The sequence below is a fragment of the Fringilla coelebs genome (genome assembly GCF_963513975.1).
Source record: "Fringilla coelebs genome assembly, chromosome: 1".
Classification (NCBI taxonomy): domain Eukaryota; kingdom Metazoa; phylum Chordata; class Aves; order Passeriformes; family Fringillidae; genus Fringilla; species Fringilla coelebs.
Genome location: NC_140028.1, coordinates 93,525,298 through 93,543,854, shown reverse-complemented (window position 1 = coordinate 93,543,854; position 18,557 = coordinate 93,525,298). Strand labels below are relative to the sequence as shown.

The following is an 18,557-nucleotide window of genomic DNA, read 5'->3' as shown; positions in this document are numbered from 1 at the left end:
CCTTGGCACCTCTGCTCTCTGCCCTTTGCTGTGAGTGTGCCTCAGGGCAGGCCTGACGTGTGGAGGAATGGCCACAGGACAGGGGGCACACAGACATTCTCTTGTGAGCTGACCAAGGACTGGGAAAGTACCGAGCCCTGCTAATCTGAGTTTCTGCACCTGCAAAACCTTGTGTCCTTGAGCATAGCTGTGGTACGACAACAGTAATGAGAAAGAGACGTGAGAAACAGAAATGTAAGTTCTCAAGAATGAGGAAGAGCTGATATTGTAGTATAACCAATAGACTGCTTGGCTTACAGAATATGCATGAGCTTATTACTCGTTGTAAATAAATGTCTGGTGCTCTATCAATAAATTGGAGCTTGCTGATTCTCACACTGAGCGCCCCAAGTCTTCCCTTCCCGCGACACCGACGTGCTCAGCAAACACGGCCAGCAGCCTCCTCACAGAGCAGAGCTGGAGATCCTTTGGTGTCCACTTCGAGTTCCTTCTACACCTGCCCCAGTTCCTGTGGAGGGATCCCCGGGGCCCCCAAAGCTGTGTGTTCCCTGGTATCAGCCGGCAGGCCAGGAGACTCCACACGGCTTCTGAGGGTGCTGACGAGATGAGGGTTTATTGGGGGTGCCAGCCCCAGGAGCAGCATGGTTTCTGAGGGAGAAGGGGGAAAGGGGGAGGGAGGGAGAGCCTAGGGAGGGAGAGCCTAGGGAGAGAAGGGCCAAGAGAGAGTTTGGTCTCCCTCACACAGCCTGGCAGGGAGATTCAAAGTGGGCACGGAATAAGCCTTGGGCTAATGGGATTACAGATCCATGATACTGCAGGGGAGGATCACAGGCTTGGAATAAACTGCACATTTCTGAGGGGTGAGACAGAGCATACCCTTTAACTAAAATGTAACACCACATACACCAACACCTGTGTGATCCACAGCTGGGTGTTTTAAAGATAAGGACTTGGTGGGCTGGTCTGCACTGCTCCTGGAGAGAGCTTTGGGACCTGCCCTGTGTATTGCTTGCTGGCTTGCTTGCAGACAGCCTGCAGGAGGAGACTTGGCAACACCCCCGACAACTAAAGACCAGAGCCTTCCCAACACGGATGCCATGAAGGCATCTGCAGAGACAAAACCATGTGGCTGTCAGGTCTGGAGTTGCTTTGGAGCTGGGGCCTTGAAGGTTTTTGCCAGTGGCTCAGGCAGGTGAACTTCTGTGTGAGCTGGAGAATGTTTTCCTGTCATGCTTTTGGCTAAACACACGTGGTGCCTGAAGAGCAAGGAGTTTAGTTCAGAGAGCCGTGCTGAGGGACTCCTCAGAGGGCAGTGACTGCTGCTGCAGGGGCAGAGGAAGGGCAGAGGACTCAGACAATGCTCCACGTCGGGGCAAAGATCTGTCTACATCTCATGTAGGAGCTATGGTCAAACACAAGACACTTTTAAACCAACAAACTCCATTTATCACTTTCCAGCTACATGATCACCTGGAGGTCAGAGCAAACTCTTTGCCATCCATTCTGTTGTGATTTCAAGCTAAAGACGGGCTGGCTGCACCTGCCGCAATCATCTCTCTTTAACTGGTGTTCTCTGCAAGGGACCAAGCTCTTACTGCTGCCCCCTGCCATAAGATGGTGATTTCTCCTGTGCAATCCTCTCACTCCTCCCCCTCAGGAAATCCCCAGGGCCCTGCCTTGGAAGACTGTGGTAGAGTTTTCCCCACTTAAGCCGATAGAGAGGACTTAACCCATGACGTTCTGCAGTAATACTGCCAATCTACATTAGACTGCCTCCCCCATTGGCCAGTTGACACTGCTCTGAGAAACAACTGCTCACTTTGAAAATTTGAAAGGTTTAATAAACCTTGACAAAAATACAACAAAAGGACTAAATAAGGAAAAATTTGCAGCACTAGGAACTGCCTTAGTGGATACCATGCGGCCAGTTCATCTTCAAGATGGATGCTCAGTCTTTTAAACCCCTGAGGGTTGCATCAGCCAGCCCTGGCCCCTCCCAAAGTCTGTCAGTCAGCTCTTCTTTGCCATTTATCAGTGGAGACTGCTTTCTTGTACCTTGATTGGAGATCAGGTGTTGCCCTGCTGCACCCCCTAAGAAACAAGCTTTTCCATTCCCAGGTAAGGGACACATGTGCACGCCTTCTCTCTGCCTGTCCTAGACAACCCCAGCTGTCTGATGGCAACAATACAGGGGGCAAAAGGGAACTGTGGGGAGAACAGAGGAATCTAAACTACAATAACATAACTGTACATCACAAAAGCTTTTCTTAATATTCACACAATAGTCATCCCCTAATTGTGAGAGACAATGATCTCATTATCTACCTATAACACTGGCCACCCCAACTGTTCATCCCTCACCCCCCTACAGGTTGCTGCCCTTTGCCTGCCCCTGTGCCCTCAGGTCACTGACCCCACACTTAGGTCGTGCAGAGCACATGGTCTGGTGTTTTGTCTCTGGCCCCTTTGGTGTGGTGAATGCAGTAAAACCCTCTCTGGAATATATCATGCAAACACCCTTCCTGTCTTTCCTCTGCTGAGCTATCTGTGGCGTGTGCATGGACTGGAAATGGCTGTTCCCGTGGCCTTACTCTGAGTGGCCTCTGGAGGAGATGCCTCGAAGAAGGTTGCAGCATTTCTACCACCCTGCCATGCTGCAACAGTCTCCCTCTGGTGAAATCTTAGACCTTGGTTCTCAGGCACAAGGGAGTTCACATGGCTGCTACGGTGATTTTTGGGAGAATGCTGGAGCTGCCTCTGCCCTAAAAGCTCAGCTACAGGTCAGAGCTAAAAGCTGTCACTGGCTTCTGTGGCTGTCCTGGGTCTCAGTGAATGCTTCTGCTCTGATTTGCACTGATGTGTGCCTTGCTCAGGGCTTTCTCAGTCACCTTTGATATGCAAGGGGAGGTGCAGATGAACCCACTCATTTATGACCTTACAAAGCAGGGAGCCAGAAAATCAGTTAGCCTGTACATGAGGGATACTGGGGCACCCTCTGATTTGTGCTCCTTAGAGATAGTGGCTCTGTTCAGCAGGCTTTGAAGGGAGGATTTTTGTCTGGGCACAACTTGCTCTAGTTTCAGAAGTGCCTTTGCAATGGGTCATTCAAGAGCTGAACCCATTCTGAGCAAAAGCTACCTGAAGAAATTTTTCTTACCATAGTGTCCTAAAGGGAAAAATGTGTCCTTGCATTATAGATCATTCACTTGTCCAAAAATAAGGTCCTCATGCTTGTCTAGCCCTGGGGGACAGAATATTGCTGTCAAAAGTCGACTTTTTTTTTAAAATGTCAACTTCCACGAAGATTTTAACCATTGCACTTTTGTTTTTCTGGCCACAGGTTTTAGACCTGCAGCAAGTTTTTCTATGCTTTCAATATTTACTGAGTGTCTCTTCTGATATTCGTTGACAGGTGGCTACAACAACACCAACACCAACACATCCTTTTAGCCTCAGGCTGAAGGGTGCCTTTAGCTAGGAAATGGCCTGAAGTGATGAGTGCCATAAGTTTTGAGGCTGAAATTGCTGGAGCAGCAAAACATACAATGTTAAATTGACTAGCTTATTAGCATTGTTTAAAACTGAAGTACCATCTATATTTGCAAAAATCCGTGAATGGAAAATCATGGGAAAAAAAGAGTGCCTTCAAAAATCAGCTGTAAATAATTAGGAAAAAAAAACCAATAGAAGAGGGCATTTGATGCTAGCTCTTTTCTCTGAAGGGCTGTTAGAAGTGCTTGCCTCACCTACTGTCAATATGCAGAGATTATTTTCATCCCAATACCTCTGTAAATTATCTGACAGCAAAACTGAGCTTTGGCCTGCTTAATGTGCATCAGGTGAACTGATGCAGGAAATGCACACTGTGTGGTCTGCCACACGTCCAGATAAGAACTGAAGAAAAATGAGGGGGTGGATGGATTGTTCGCCCAGAGACCAGAAGGCTCCAGAAGAATCACACACGGTCTCTAAATATTGGAAATAGGAGAAAACTTGGTGGATCTTCCCATTTACAATTATTTTCCTCTGGGACAAACTGTCCCATGGCGATGAACTGGCAAAACACAAGCATTGTTTCTCTAAGAGGTGCACGGGCATTAACCCCAAATGACTGGTGCAGGGTAATGTCCTGTGGAGATGTTCCTTCTTCAGCTGTGTGAGGGGTAGGACACAGAAGGGGTAAGGCTGTGCCTCTACAGCCTGCTCATGCAGCTTGTATTTTATTGTCTCTCTACCCCTGACATACAGTGAGCTGAGGGCAGCCTGCTGTGTAATGGCAGGATGACCTGTCACTGCTGAATAATCCCAAGTGCTAATTCCTTTCTTTTACCAAAATTGTCCCTTTTAGAAAGCTGCTGGGAAAGTGCAGCCAGCTAAGGTACTTGTAGTCTTTTGCTGTCTCCTTTGCATTTCATGTCCTCAAGGGCTGAGTGGCCTCCCTGGTTTGCAGGTTCTGCTGCTCCAACCCTGCCAAACCTCTCTCTCTGCAGCCTCCCCATTCTGCTGCTTCTGCTTTCATGAAAAGCTGTTTGCTTGTACGTGTGCATGATTAAAAGTCTCATACTTGGAAGTGGCAGGCTGAGGCTGTAGCTGAAACTGGGAATTAAATTTACTTACAGGCAGCTCAAGAGAAGGAATGTTTCCATCTCTGCCTTTTGCCTGTGATTCAGCATGCACTAGGAAAAAATGGAAAATAAAGGGGTCAAGACAGCCTGGAGAGTGGAGGACAGAACAGATACTAACAGAAGCATTTTCTGCACAGTGTGCTTGTGAAGCAGAGCTAACCTTCAGAACATCTATTATCCAAAATGAAGCCAGTAATTACCTCTCAGATGAAAATTGTGATTCCTTTCACTACAATTCCAGAGAAAATAGTGTTGGGCTGGGAGGGATTGCACTGTAATTTCAAGCCAAATGTGGCTAGAAGAGAGCCAAGAAAAAGGTGAGCATGAAGAAACTGAAAGTAGCCTCTGGAGCAGGGAGGTCAAAGGGTTGAAGAAAGAAGAGCTTGGCTGCTTAAGCCATCTCATTTGCACTGGGGTCTCCATTAATGTGTCCTTTAGAAAGTTGATGGCAGTCACTGCTTGGAGGGGAAGTCCCAGGCAGTCCCATAGTCGAGTGTGTGCTGCAGTTTAATGGGGATGGGCAAAGTGAAAAAGTTACATGGTAGGGAAATTGATATGTGCAGGGACAGATTGCCCTCAACCTCACTAGAAACTTCCCAGGGAGCCTGACTGCCTCTTGGTCCTCATCTGGAGGCCATATCACAGGCATTTTCCACAAGAACAGCACACAGTACATTTCCACTGCCTTTTTCCAATGCTTCCGTTCCTCCACCAAAGGGTGAAGGTGGGAAAACGTTACAAGAAAATGGATCTTCAAAATGTTCCTGAGGTGTCCTAATTTTTCCAGTATGTGGTTTCTTAATAGTAACAGAGCAATTTTCTGTTCAATATTTCTACAAAAGCTGTGTGTGGCACTGATTCTCTGCTGTGAAGGATTGCAGCCTCTGGAGGTCTCAGTTCCAGAAAAGCTCCAAGCAACCGAAACAAGGGTTTAATGAGATGAAACGTGTGTGGCAACGTTAGCCATGACAGCATTATCAGCTTTGCTGCTGCTGATAAATCCCAAGTGCATTTCCTATCCCAGCAAGCTCCAGTAAAATCCTCAAGGGCATTTCTTTTCTCCTAGCACCTGGGTAATGCCATGCCATGACTCATCTGCTTTTGTACTGTCAAAGCATGTTCAGTTCTGTGCAATGTGACTGAGCACCTGATGTTTGGATCCACTCTGTCAATTACCTGTTGGGTCATTTGTCCTCCAGATGAAAATTTTGTGACACTTGCATGTGTGGTGGAGTGTGTTTTAAAGGGAACTGTGCACCCATATAGCTAGTTTGGGTGAACAACCCCAACCTCTGCTTTCTTTTCCAGCTGGATTTTCAGTCAAACTTCCAGTACACTGTTAACAAAATGCAAGTTCAGCTACAGGAGCCCTCACTCTCATCTCCTTCTGTGAACTTCACTGTAAAACTTAAAATGTCACATTTCCTCCATGCACAATTAAAAAGTCTCAGTTGAAAAGGCCAGAACAGCTTGACTCTGCTGCCCACACACTGATAGCCTGACAGCAGTGAAAGTCAATGGCAGTAAACAACAGTCCTTGCAACTTGGACAGGAAGCACTGAGGACCCTCTCTACCTGGAATAACTAGCAAAACAGCAGCAGTGACAGCCTCTCTATGCGCCTTGTGACTAATCAGTACCCCTCACCCCTGTGCTTGATGGCTTTCTTTATAAATATGCAGCTCACCTTGTCAGTCTTCTGATCTTTTCCTCTTTAGCACTGCTTCATCTACTTCTCCCCTGAGATTAGAGTCTATTCTTCCCTTCTCTTCCATGTGTGTGTGTGAAGAGCTCTCCACTGTCCATCTTTTCAGTGCTAATGCTTGAACTCTGCAGTTGTGTTGCCAAGATGGGGACTTTCTTTGCAGAAGAAAATTTTACTTCCCATGGTACTGTCAGCCATGATAATTACTGCAGATTCAGCTGAAATTTCCAAACACATATGATCTGGCTTATTGATTTTGTAAGCCTGAACGGAGTGTCACAGACCACAAAATGTTTTATGAGCAAGGGAAAGTGCACAGCTCTTATCACATACCTGCCATTACTGTGGAACAATCTCTTTGATTCAGCACCAAAGGGGTTTCCTTGACACTCTAAGATGAAAACAGAGTGCATTAAGAGACCAGTGAGTTTCAACTGCTGATTTCTCCTCTAAGCAGTGCTCTTAAATTTTTTTGACTAGAAAGAAGCTTTTCACAAAATCCATTGTGAATTGTGAAATGGCTCACGCCTAGAATTTTATTCAATCCATTCAAAAAATAGACAGAACTATAAGGTGGCACATAATGTCAGAGAGTACAAATGTCACATCTTTCTTTATACACTTTAATTTAAATCCATAGATTAAGACAGCAAAATAATTGCCCTGGGTGAGAAAATAATCAGGGGTCTTCCATGAAAGGACAAGTCTTTAGGTAAGCATTTACACAGATGCATCTGGTTAAGCATAACTTTTTCTATTCTCTATAAAAATATAAACAGCATTTCAAAATGTCTTTAGATATGTATGTTGGGATCATCTAACATGGCACTGATGTACTGACAGAACACAGGGCCTGGGTATGTCAAACCACATTTATTCATTCTCACCCAGATGAAACAAAAACATTTTGTGTTAGCCTCAACATAATAATCTAATGAAAGAAACAATATCAAAGCAAAGACACACAAGTATGATGTTCCTCCTCCCACAGGAATTCCTTAACTTTATTTTGTTTGTAGTTTTTGCTAACATGGCAATGACTAAGACAGGAGTGGCACTTTAGCACAGGTTAGTTGTAACTCAGGATCAAGTATAACTTGCCTTTCCAAGGAAGTTACATTGCTGGGAAGTGCCAGGATCAAATTAAGGGCTCTCCCCAACATGTATGTTTTACCTGTGCAGTATTACTTTGATACAGACTGTAGCATATGACAGGATGACAAGTGCAAATTATAAGGGCAGAATCTTGGCTTCCCAGACAGCAGAACCAGGTGGAAAATGTAAGACTGAACAGTAATTTAAAGGCAAAAAACCATAAAAATTAAACTAATTAATGAAATTGAAAAAATAGCAAATTCATCTAAACTTTAAATAGTGGGATGTAGAGTGCTCCTGGTACAGCTTTAATAAGTGCACCTTAGGTTCCCCAGGGATGCAATCTGATAAGCTAAACACCTAATAATTGTTGCAAGAACTTACTGTACCCACACAGATTAAAAGGTTCAAATGTACTGAATATATTAGTCACAGGTCTAATCACATAATTTCCTTTTTCCCAACCCTAAATTTTTACCAGAGCAGCTCCCCCATTAGCTGCATGTTTATATAGCAGAGCACTCGATGTTTTACTTGACTAGCACAGATGCCAACAAGGGCTGATATTTTCCACTTAAAGTGATCTACAAGAGAAACAAAACCCAAGGGAAGGGTCAGGTTTCAGATAAAGGCTGGACATTTTGAACTCTGGACAAAGTGACAGGTATCTTTGATTCTCCTGGTGCTGGCGCTTTTGTGACTGGGTTTGCATGGGCTTTTATATCAGCTATTCTCTCTTTAAATCTTTGCTGGAGGTACTTCTCTTCTTTGGAGTAACTTTTAGCAAAAGCAGACATCAGCAGACACGCTGCTACAGTGGACCCTCCAACACAGAACAAGATTGCTCCTGCCAGCTTGCATATATCGAGGGACCCATTGAACTGAACAGCACGGGTATCCACAACAACAAAATCATCCTTCCCAAGGGCTTCTATTTTCGGTGGCACAAGGAAACCCACTACAAGAACAGCTACACCTATCAGCATAAAAGCCGTCCCAGAGATGAGTCCGACCTGGAAAACAAACAAAGAAACAAACAAAACCCCAATTAATTTCCAGTTTTTCCATTTCCCTTTCCAGTTTTAAGTTGGGAAGTGCTCCTAGGAGGCATTTATCTTTCACAGTTCTCTCTCTTAGGAGAAAGTGGGTATTTTTCTTTTAGGATATATGAGGCTCTAGTAGAAGTAGAATATATGGAAAAATGTTCTTTTACAACTCACATCTATATACATTTCTGGAAACAATGGAATATGCATTACTATCTTTAAACAGCATTTCAAGTTGAAAGCCCCCATCAGAGAGAGGATCAGAGTTTAACCCCAGTGCTGTGTAATTAATTATTTCTTTAGCTTTAGCTGGTGGTTAGCACCAACTGCTGGTAGTCTTGTCATATCCACCACTTTCTTTTACTTCATGAAATGTCATTTCTTTGCAGGGATTAGGAGGAAGTTGCTATTGCCATATGAACAGATCACAGAGTGATCTAGCACATATAAAGTGCAAGTACAAAATCTGGTTCACCCAGAATGTTCCTGGGATAGGAATCATCACAGGGTAGGGACTGCATGGCCTCACAGGCCCCACCCAACCTCTGCTCTTCTCCAATTCTGTCAAATTCCCTGACCTTAATGAAACTCTTTTGTTTTTCTTGATCCCTATGTCACACTCTGCTCTTAACCTACTACAAAAGTCCTGGAGGACTTCTATAGGTGCAAAGCAGAAGTAAACTACACTTTCAAGATGTACATGGGATTCCCAGACAAGACTTTGGTGTTTCAGTGACATTGGGACAGAGAAACTAGATGATCCAAAGACCCCAGGGAGCTGACATATTTGGTAAGAGTGCTCTGCTTTCAGACATAGTTATTTGGCCACCTCAGGCAAAACTGAGCAACAAAAAAGGCCATTCCAGATGAATACTTAATACGAGTAGTTACACAGGGAAAGTCTTGAAATGGGAGTGTCTCTCTCCAGTAAATAGCAACAGGCAGTACCTTCCAGAATACAGAGCTCCACCTGCTTGGCGATCTCTGGATCTGAAAATCATCCTCATACTCCCAAATTGAAGCTGTGCAGTCCTCATAAAACTGATGCAGGTAGGACCGAACTCCGTAGCGTTGGTACCCTCCCTCGGTGCTGCCCTGCGCGTGCTTGGACCCGCAGATGTCAGCATAGGAGCTCATCCTTCCTACCTGCAACGACAGGTTTCACACAAAGCAGATCATTATCGGTGTAGTGGGATGACCAAAGATGGCTGCAAACTCTCCAGATGTGATGAAAAAAAAAAAAAAGGGCCCAGGAGAGAGCTTTTCTTCATTTTTTTCCCAAACCGAGAAATGAGCCGGGTACAGCTGCACGCAGTGACTCAGCCTGACTGAACCCAAGGAACTCAGTGACTTGGCACTGCACAGCCCAAAGGTGCTGCAGGGAACACTCACTCCCGTACACAGAGTGCTCACTCCCCATCTTTCACACTAATGTGCTACTGTGTTTCCATGGAGACTGAAAAAAGCAGGATATGCCAGGTAACAAAGTCCAGCATCCCTCAAGGGCTCATGCTGCCTCTCTTCCAGACTGTCTCTGTTGGTCTCCAGAGTTTGCCACCCTATGAACTTTCCAAACTGCTGTGTAAGAGGGGGTTTTTAAAATGGTTTTTTCTGAGCTTTTGAAGTGCAGGGCTAAGCATTGATATACCATTCACAGCCATGGGAAACAGAGGCAAAATAAGTCCTAGACAGATTTTAAAAGAGTATATAAATTGTATTTAAATAAGAATAGTTAAAAAAAATAAAAAATGGAATACCCTAAAAGCATCAGTCTGCTCAGTGAAACCCAAATGGAAATACTAAGCTTACAGCCAAGTAATGGTCACTTGAAGAAGTTGATGCCCAAGCTCCTGCTGACTTTAATAAAATCAGAATTTTGCCTGCTATGAAAATTATCAACAAAGTTTTTTACTCCTTCAATTTCATCTAAGTTCTCCTACCACACAAAATCCATATTTAACTACGCAAATCCAAGGCCTGAACTTGCTTGTGTGAGCATGATGCTACTGAATTCACTGAAATAATACTAGCCCCTAAAAACAACTTGAGCAATAGCTCAATGTCACTTAGGCTCATTGGCTTCTCTTTAAAGAAGTTCAAAAAGCCTTAGTCCAAAGGGAACTGTTAATCAGAACTTTCACCTGAAAGTCATGGCTCAATTTATATCAGCTTCAAGCAGTACGTCAGATTTCTGCAGCAATTTCACTTAGAGGGAAGGAGGTTTGATGTGCTCATGGCAGCTGGGACCTCCCAGTTTTGCAGCCCAACAGATCTCTGCCTTTGGGAATGAGTGATCCTGCTAAGTATGAAATACCTGAGTATGCAAGCATTCAAATTAAGGGCAATCCAGCAAATACTGATGGGTACATAGCAACAGTCTGACTGAATCTTTGTCTGGCTCTACTAGAAATCAGTGCTGGCATAAATACTGAACTTCCAGCCTCTGGGAATCTGTTTGTGTTCTTGGCTCAGGAATAGAGGGGGATTTGCTTTTTCTTCTTTACTGGAACCCATTATCTTGGGGTTTTATTTATTTTGTATATCTAATATGCATTTCATGATCTCAGCACCTTACAGTTGCAAATATACAACCCAGTGATGAGGTTTCAAGGCTCTCACAGAAGTCATGACCCAGTGGAGAAGGCAGCCCACGTGTTGCTGGGAGACGTGCCAAGGGCCAGAGGGAGCACTGCTGGTGACAGAGCTTTGCAGAGCAGCAGGGGTAGCACCAAGCACAGATGCTGCCAGGAGCCCCTTTTTTGAACTCCCACCTGCTTCTGTACTCCCTGCAAGTTTCCCTTTTTCACCTCAGCCATTGTAAAGCTTTAGGAAAGTAAAGAAGTGCTCTCCAAGTCTGTGGATGGGCTTGCTCTCTGCTGATAGTACAGCACCAGTATCCATCAAGACAAGCTCAAGGTGCTGGCCTTCCAAGGAATGGTAGAAAAACAGGCATGGTGGAGAGAGACCTTGAGACAGCAGGACACTACTGGACAGCACCAGCTGCCAACAGGTGAACTGGGAGAACCTGGCCCTGGGGCTACCCTGTGTCCTTTTGTACATAGCTAACACTGATGTTTCCAACTACAGTCAATATGCTGAAAAACATTTTTTTGTGTCATGGTTTAAGCCCAGCTAAGCACCTAAGCACCTTGCAGCCACTTGCTCATATCCACCCTCTACCCTTCCACTATGGTATAATAGGAAGAAGAATCAAAAGTAAAGCTTGTAGGCTGAGATAAGAACAGTTTAATGATTGAAGCAAAAAAAAAAAAAAAATTACAATACTACTGATAATAATAAAAAAAAAAAAAGATAAAACCCAAGAAAAAGAAGTGATGCACAACACAGTTGCTCACTACCTCAACCAATGCCAAACCTTGTCCCCTAACTGCCATCATCCCCTTCCTGGTAACCCCCACAGTTTCTCTACTGGGCATGATGGTCTATGGTGTGGAATACCCCTTTGGCTAGCTCACATCAGCTGTCCTGGCTGTTCTTCCTCCCACCTTTTTGTGCAGCTCCTCATTGGCAGAGCATGAGACACTGAGAATGTCCTTCATTTAGGGCAAGCATGAAGCAACAACTAAAACATCAGTGTGTTATCAGCACTGTTCTCATACTGTATCCCAAACACAGCATATAACACAGGCTACTGAGAAAAAAGAGAACACTATCCCAGTCAAAACCAGGACAGTTTGTCGTGCTTTTTTATCATGCTATGAAATTTTGAATACTATCATTTTCTGAGGTACAAAAACAATACAAAATTGTGATATGTGTAAGTATATAATCTGGACTATTGCGGGGAAAAGCTGCAAGTTATTTTACTTTTGGAGGCTCTTTTTGTTTCCCTCAGGAAAACTGTTTATTCCCTACCCAAAGAGTGAGAACAAGAAGTCCTCTTTACTCACTGCCACCATTTCTTCAACAGCTAGGTGCCATCTTTAACAGCACAAGCACTGAGAAGTTCTCATAAAACCAGAGTTCTGCCCACCTCATAAACACACCTCAAGGGGAAAGGAGGAAAGGAGGAAAGGAAAAAATGGTGAGCTGCTCCAGCTCTCTCATGCAGAATCACATTGCCTATACCCTAATGTTAAGAACACTCTAAATTCAACCCCCTCAGCCCATCTTTTGGTTAAGCAAAGATTTCATCTCACACATAGAATAAAGAAGTCAGCTAAAGTTCTGCAGAAACTCACTCTCTTGGGTCCTTACTTAGATCTTTATTCTCACATCAACCCTACCTTAATAAATTATGCTTAACTTCTGGCTAACTTAAATCATTGAGGTAAGCAAATTTAGCACCATGTAATGAGCAGAATGGTAAGTATGTTCCCCAGGTGCAAGTACCTCCATAAGGTCAACTCTGGGAAGACCCAGAATTAACATAATTCTGGATAACGTGGCCTACCAAAGCTTGCTTGTATTACTCCAGCTGCCACCAGCAGCATTCAGAAAGGAGGTGAAGCACTTTGCTGGGTCTGAACCAGCAACTTTAGTTATTGTGATAAATTTAAGAAAACCAAATGTGACATGACAGAGACCTGTATAAACATGATCTTGACCTCATTGCACTGTCTATAGGTTTAGTCAAGAGAGAAAAAGGAGGATGCAGTGTTTCTAACCGCTTGATGAAGAACTGCCTGTAAGGACCACACAATTTACATGACACTTAGATTCTTTTTCTTTAGCAATGTAAAAGGCTAATAGGTGGTTATGGTCAGGTATATGAGCAAAATGATAAATAAGAGCTGGGAGGTGAAACAGAAAACAAAAGAATGATCTTATGCTTGAAAGAGTTGTGATACCATCAAGTAGTATGACCTTTTAAAATGGAAGGGAAAAAAAAGAAAAAGGACTGTAGGAATCATTAATTCTTTTCAAGCACTGCATAATTTTAATTCTACTGAGCATTTTCTTCATGGTCAGACTCTTTCTGTTATAAATAATCTATATTTTGAAAAATATCTTGCCCCTTAAGAGAGAAGGCAGCTCCCCAGCCCTATAAGAAGCAGCCTGGTAATTTGGGCTAAGTTGGTCTCTGTTCTCAGCTGCAATGTAGATGTAGTGTTCTTGCTACCTACAGATAGGGCACAGGAACTGAACAGTCAGAAAGAAAACAGCTCTCCACAAGTAAGAAGGAAACGTGTGTCACAGCACCAATTTACATTGGATGAATAAATACTGCAGTAGCTATGATCTCTTGAGTGTTGATGTGTATTTGCATGCCTTGCCTTCAGGGCTGAGAAACTAAACACTGAAATGTTGCGAAACTTTTGCTAAAAAGGAGAGTCGCTGTTACCCAAATCTGTGTTATCCACAATCTGAAAATATACATCCAGGCTGAAAGAAGCAGCTTAATCATTAAGTTTTTCAGTGCCTAAACCCAAGGTTCTCAGGAAAATGTGGGATGTAGGATCACAGCTTCAGAGAACACCACTGCGTAGTAGCAATCCATCCCCTAGCAACTTTTGTTTCCATGGCAAAAGCTGTCCTGTTTACTTTGAGCTTTACTATCCTCTGCTGATCTGGGGAGATGTGATTGGATTGGAGAACAGACAGATTAAAAGATGAGCAAGCTCCGCAAAAAATTATCCCAAATTTGCTTTGCTTTATTGTGCCAGGGTCGAACACATTTAAAAAAAAATTAAAACGTAAGGAATTGTCACTTAAAAAGCAGCACAAAAGGAAATATAGATGTGTCATTGCTCTGTGACACCACACTGCCACCGAATGTAAGCCACGAACGATGATGGTTGGCATAAGTAAAGTCGCCCTCCCCATTCTTCAGATTTACATACTTTGACCCTTCTGTTTGAAGAGCCGTGTTTCCAGTCCTTACCTACAGAGAGCGTTCCTTGTGAAGGAGGAACGCTGGCATATACAGCCTGCCTTTGACAGCAGTCTCCGAGGTGGCCTTTCTGATGCCTCCTGAGCTCCCCGGGCCGGCAGCGGGGCCGAGCCGCGCTCCGCCCGTCCCGGCGCCCTGCCCTCGCTCCGGGCTACGCCGCTGCCAGGGGCAGCTGCTGCCGCTTCCCTGCCGATAGCCGGCATGCCCAGCTGCCTCCGGCAGCCAGTTCTGCTCCCCTGCCCTGCCCGGGGGGTGCGAGCAGCATCTTCTCCCGCGTTCCTGGGGGGGCGGCCCCGCCCGCTTGGCCGCCGCCAGGGGCCGGAGCGGGATGCTCTCCATCTCCCGTCTCCCGGCCGAAGCGGAAGAACTCCGCAGCGCCCGGACGCGTACGAGATCTCGGCCCCCGCGACCCTCCCGGCCCGGCGGTACCCCGGTGGCAGCGGAAATCCCGGTCCGGCCAAGCCCTCCCCGACCCCGACACTGGCGGGGCAGCGCGGCACCAGCCTGCCCGGGGAGAGCCGCGTCCCCCCGAGCCGGGAGGCGAACCTCGGGGCGGCCGGTGCCTTCCGCGGGACGTTCCGCGCCGTCTCCCCGCCGGCGGCCACGGAAGCCCCCGCCGAAGTGCCGAGCCCAAGTTTTCCGAGGGGCCGGAGCGGCGGCCCCGCGGTTACCTGTCCCTCCCGGCGCTGCCCTCGGCCGGCGAGCCCCCGCGCTGGCGGCGCTAGCTGCGGCTGTCCCGGCCCGGCCCCATCTCCGCTCTGCGCCGCGCCGGCCCCAGACACCACGTATTATGTACGGCCCGGAGCGCCGCTCGCTCGCTCCCGCGCCGTGCCTGCGCACTGAGCCGCCGCCGCCGGGCGCGGAGAGGCGCCGGGCCAAGCTCGCCAGGCCGCCCCCGCGCTCGCCACGCCGCCCCCGGCCGAGGGCGGCCGCCCGCCCGCCGTGGGGAGCCGGCCCTCCCCAGCTGCCAGCCCTCCCCAGCTGCCGGCGCTCGGGGTCCCGCCGGCCGCGTCGGGCAGGCCCGCGGGTGCACGCCAAGGTCACGGCGGTGCCCTCCGTGGGTGCAGGCGCTGAGGCCTCTGATTGCGCCCCCCACACCTCCTCCCCCTTGTAGTCCGCATGGAAAACCGTAGGGACCCGGTGCTGTGGTGTCTGTGCAGCCGAGTGGATAGACGTGACAGAAAGGGTCCTGCGAAGGACAAGGCGCTGGGGTCTGGGGGTTGGGGTAATGGATCGCCCAGCATGAGACCGAGGGGGACTCCTCAGGGAGACAGAGTGAGGCTGAGGGCCGGGCATTGGCGTCTGGGGCTGCCCTGATAGCAACAGGTTGGTTGCTCAGTGGGAAAAGATTGCAAGAAGGCAAGTTTGGGGGCTAAGGAAGCTACCGAGGAAAGAGCATGATAAGGCACCAAAAGCTGGAGATGCTGAAGTGAATCCCACAAAGGTGCAGTATGTAATTCCTCTGAAAAAATGAGAATGCAAAGGTCAAGAGTTCTAAACACTCATATCCGTATGCTGCACTAAAATATGCACAGAAATTGAGTGTTGTTGCATGCAGAAAAAAGTGCATTAAAACAAAATGGTGCAGTATTAGCCAAAGGAAAAACAAGGTATTTCCAAGGTGCCTTAATCACTATAGTATATAAAGAAGAAGGTGAGAGTAATGGTTTCATTAATAGCCCTCTTTGGAAGCTTCTTTGGAAAAAGCCCCACATTTCATGACGACAGTGAGTTTGGGTAGTTGCAAACTAGGAATCACAAAAGTAGCCATTAAAAAAAAGAGCAGGTAAGGGGTTAGATTTGGAGGAAGAAATGTTGGTTTCAGTGCATTTCATCTTGTCCTTCCAAAACTGTTACGCCTCTCTTGTTTCAGGCAATGAGTAATGCCAAAAGTGTTCCCCTGACCTACCAGAACGACTTCACAGCAGTGTGCTGTTCAGTGAGTATAATAAGCATACCCCAGCCCACAGCAGCTAGCACGTAATAAACTGACAACTATTTGTGAAAAAAACAGGAAAATACAGTGAGGTGATAAATGAGAAGCCATATGGGCTTTCAGTCTTGAAAGAGATTCTGTGATTAATTTTCCTGTTAAACTAACATAGATTTACATGTAGTATCGCAGTTACAACTGAACGCTGCTTTATCTCAGATCAGGAAGATGTCTTCTACAGAAAAGGCAATTAATCTACATGATGAGTCCTCCCTCTGTTTACAAAGCTTCTTTTGCTTATTTACCTGTTAACAAAAGCAACAAATAAAAAGAACATGAAATACCTGTGTTGGCCCAGTTTTAACACAGAAGTTACACACTCAGCTAACCAAGACAAATTAATGTTTTGGCAATGGAAACGCTTGCAGTAATGTTGATCTGTGAACTCCAAATTAGTAACCCTAAAGGGGTTACCAAGGGATCACCATTGGTGGTATCATAGGTTGATTTTAGTGCACTTTTAACACATTAGGAAAACTTTAAACTCAGCCAGAAATCGGAGGTGTTCTTGAAGTGTAGCTGAGCTTGGTTATGAGAAACATTGAACAGAAGGGTGTAAATTCCCTATTTAGCCTTGAAATAGGTAACATCAATGCAAAGATGTTTTAAAATAGCAGGACCTATAGGTCATGGTGGGACTCAGGGTTTGAGCTGCTGGTGTATGAAGGAATTTCCAGATGTAGGTCTTTCCTCAGTTGCCAGCTTTCAAAAGATTTAGACTATGTTTATCCTGAGGGCTTCAGCATGTAGGGGCATGGAGAGGAAATTCAATAGTCTACCTCAAGCTGTATATATATGGTTTGGGTTTTTCCCTTTGTGAAAGGGAAACCCAAGTCTAGTGCTTTCTTTATCTTTCATCTGCTGTTCTAAAGGTTTGTAATGGACAGTAGTGAGCATGCCAAATAAAAAATCCTGTCAAGAACTTCTGTAGGTGGTGGTGTTGGTTGCCATAGAGTTTCGAGGCTTCTCTTTTACTGAGAGTTGAAGTGATTTTATCAGCTGGTTTGATGAACACGGTTTTAGTAGCTTCTGAGAGCCTGTGCTGAATTGGAGAAATTACAGCTCCTGTAAAATACATTTATCCTGTAGCAAAATGCTGCAATTGGTATGAGACTCAAGTTCACTGAGTTGCAGATGTCTGTTCCTATTTGTTTAATGGTGATGGCAAGATTCCAGAGGCTGCTCTTCTGCTTCAGGTGTTGTGGCCTGGATAGTTCTGCTGTAATGACATTATTGACACAGTTGCCTTGTCCTTGCCTTCCTAATGACTGGCTCACCTTCCTCTGGAGAGCAAGGCCCATAAAGCTTCCACTTCTGGAAAACCTGCAGTTGACACAGATCCACAAGGAGCAGCTGTCTAATAGCTGTCTGCCCTTCTGGCTTGAACTCTCCTCAAGGAGCTGTCCTGCCATTAAGGGGGTGATCTTGAGTGGCCAGAAATACTGGGGAGGAATGGGGCAAAAAGGTGAAGGTCAATTCAAGTCTTCATGAGCTGGGAGGATGTATTATAAAGAGTATTTTATTTTTCAAAACTTGTGATGCAGAGCATGGTTTATGAATCAAAGAGCTGTCTTTTTCAGACTCAAGACATGCTGCCAGCATGAGGTGGTTTGTCTGTTGCTATTGTCCAGAAATCAGTGCCTGGCTAGTTGTTTTTCAGACATTGCTTTCTCAGTGCTTTGTTCAAAGTGTTCTAGCTAGCAAAAATGATTAATTGTCCTAATTTGTCACATTCTGCCATCACCATCTTTGGATATAGATTTGTTCTTGTCCCCTGAGCCAGAAAAACAGAAGATGCTTTCTTGACAATCAAAATCATAAATCTAGGTGTCTTTTTTTCTATCTTACACTGAAAATATATGGACTGGGAATTGTTTGTTCTCTTTTTCATTCCTGTTGGTGTTGGTGCATTTGAATATCATAATCCTCGAAAATATTTAGGAGCTGTGTAATCCAAAATGCACATACGCGAGTGATTGAAGATGTGACAGGGACCTCACATGAGTCAGTGAACATTTGTCTCTGAGGGGATGCTGAGTGAAGAAGAATAGGCAGTAGGAATTAGAAGTATTTCAGTGACCCATCTTCACTCAGAGACTGCTTCCATTCATCATGTTTGTGTTTCCAGTGTTCAGTAAGAAATTTTCTTGCTCTTAGGCCTAGCTTTTTCCAAATAAGCTTTGCAATTGCAGTGTGTCAATATAGTTTAGAGGCAAAAAGCCTTAATTTAGACCCAAATG

General features: G+C 45.5%; 1 protein-coding gene across 1 annotated transcript; it reads right to left on the bottom strand.

Annotated features, from left to right (window-relative positions):
* Window positions 1-7,018: 7,018 nt before the first annotated feature.
* On the bottom strand, window positions 7,019-15,176 carry NRSN1 (neurensin 1). The gene is made up of 3 exons (XM_084208003.1): window positions 14,996-15,176; window positions 9,419-9,616; window positions 7,019-8,437 (listed from the first exon to the last, which is right to left on the bottom strand). Exons 2-3 carry the CDS (start codon window positions 9,605-9,607, stop codon window positions 8,039-8,041), a joined length of 588 nt encoding a protein of 195 aa, XP_084064129.1. The 5' UTR covers window positions 9,608-9,616; window positions 14,996-15,176; the 3' UTR covers window positions 7,019-8,038.
* Window positions 15,177-18,557: the final 3,381 nt, after the last annotated feature.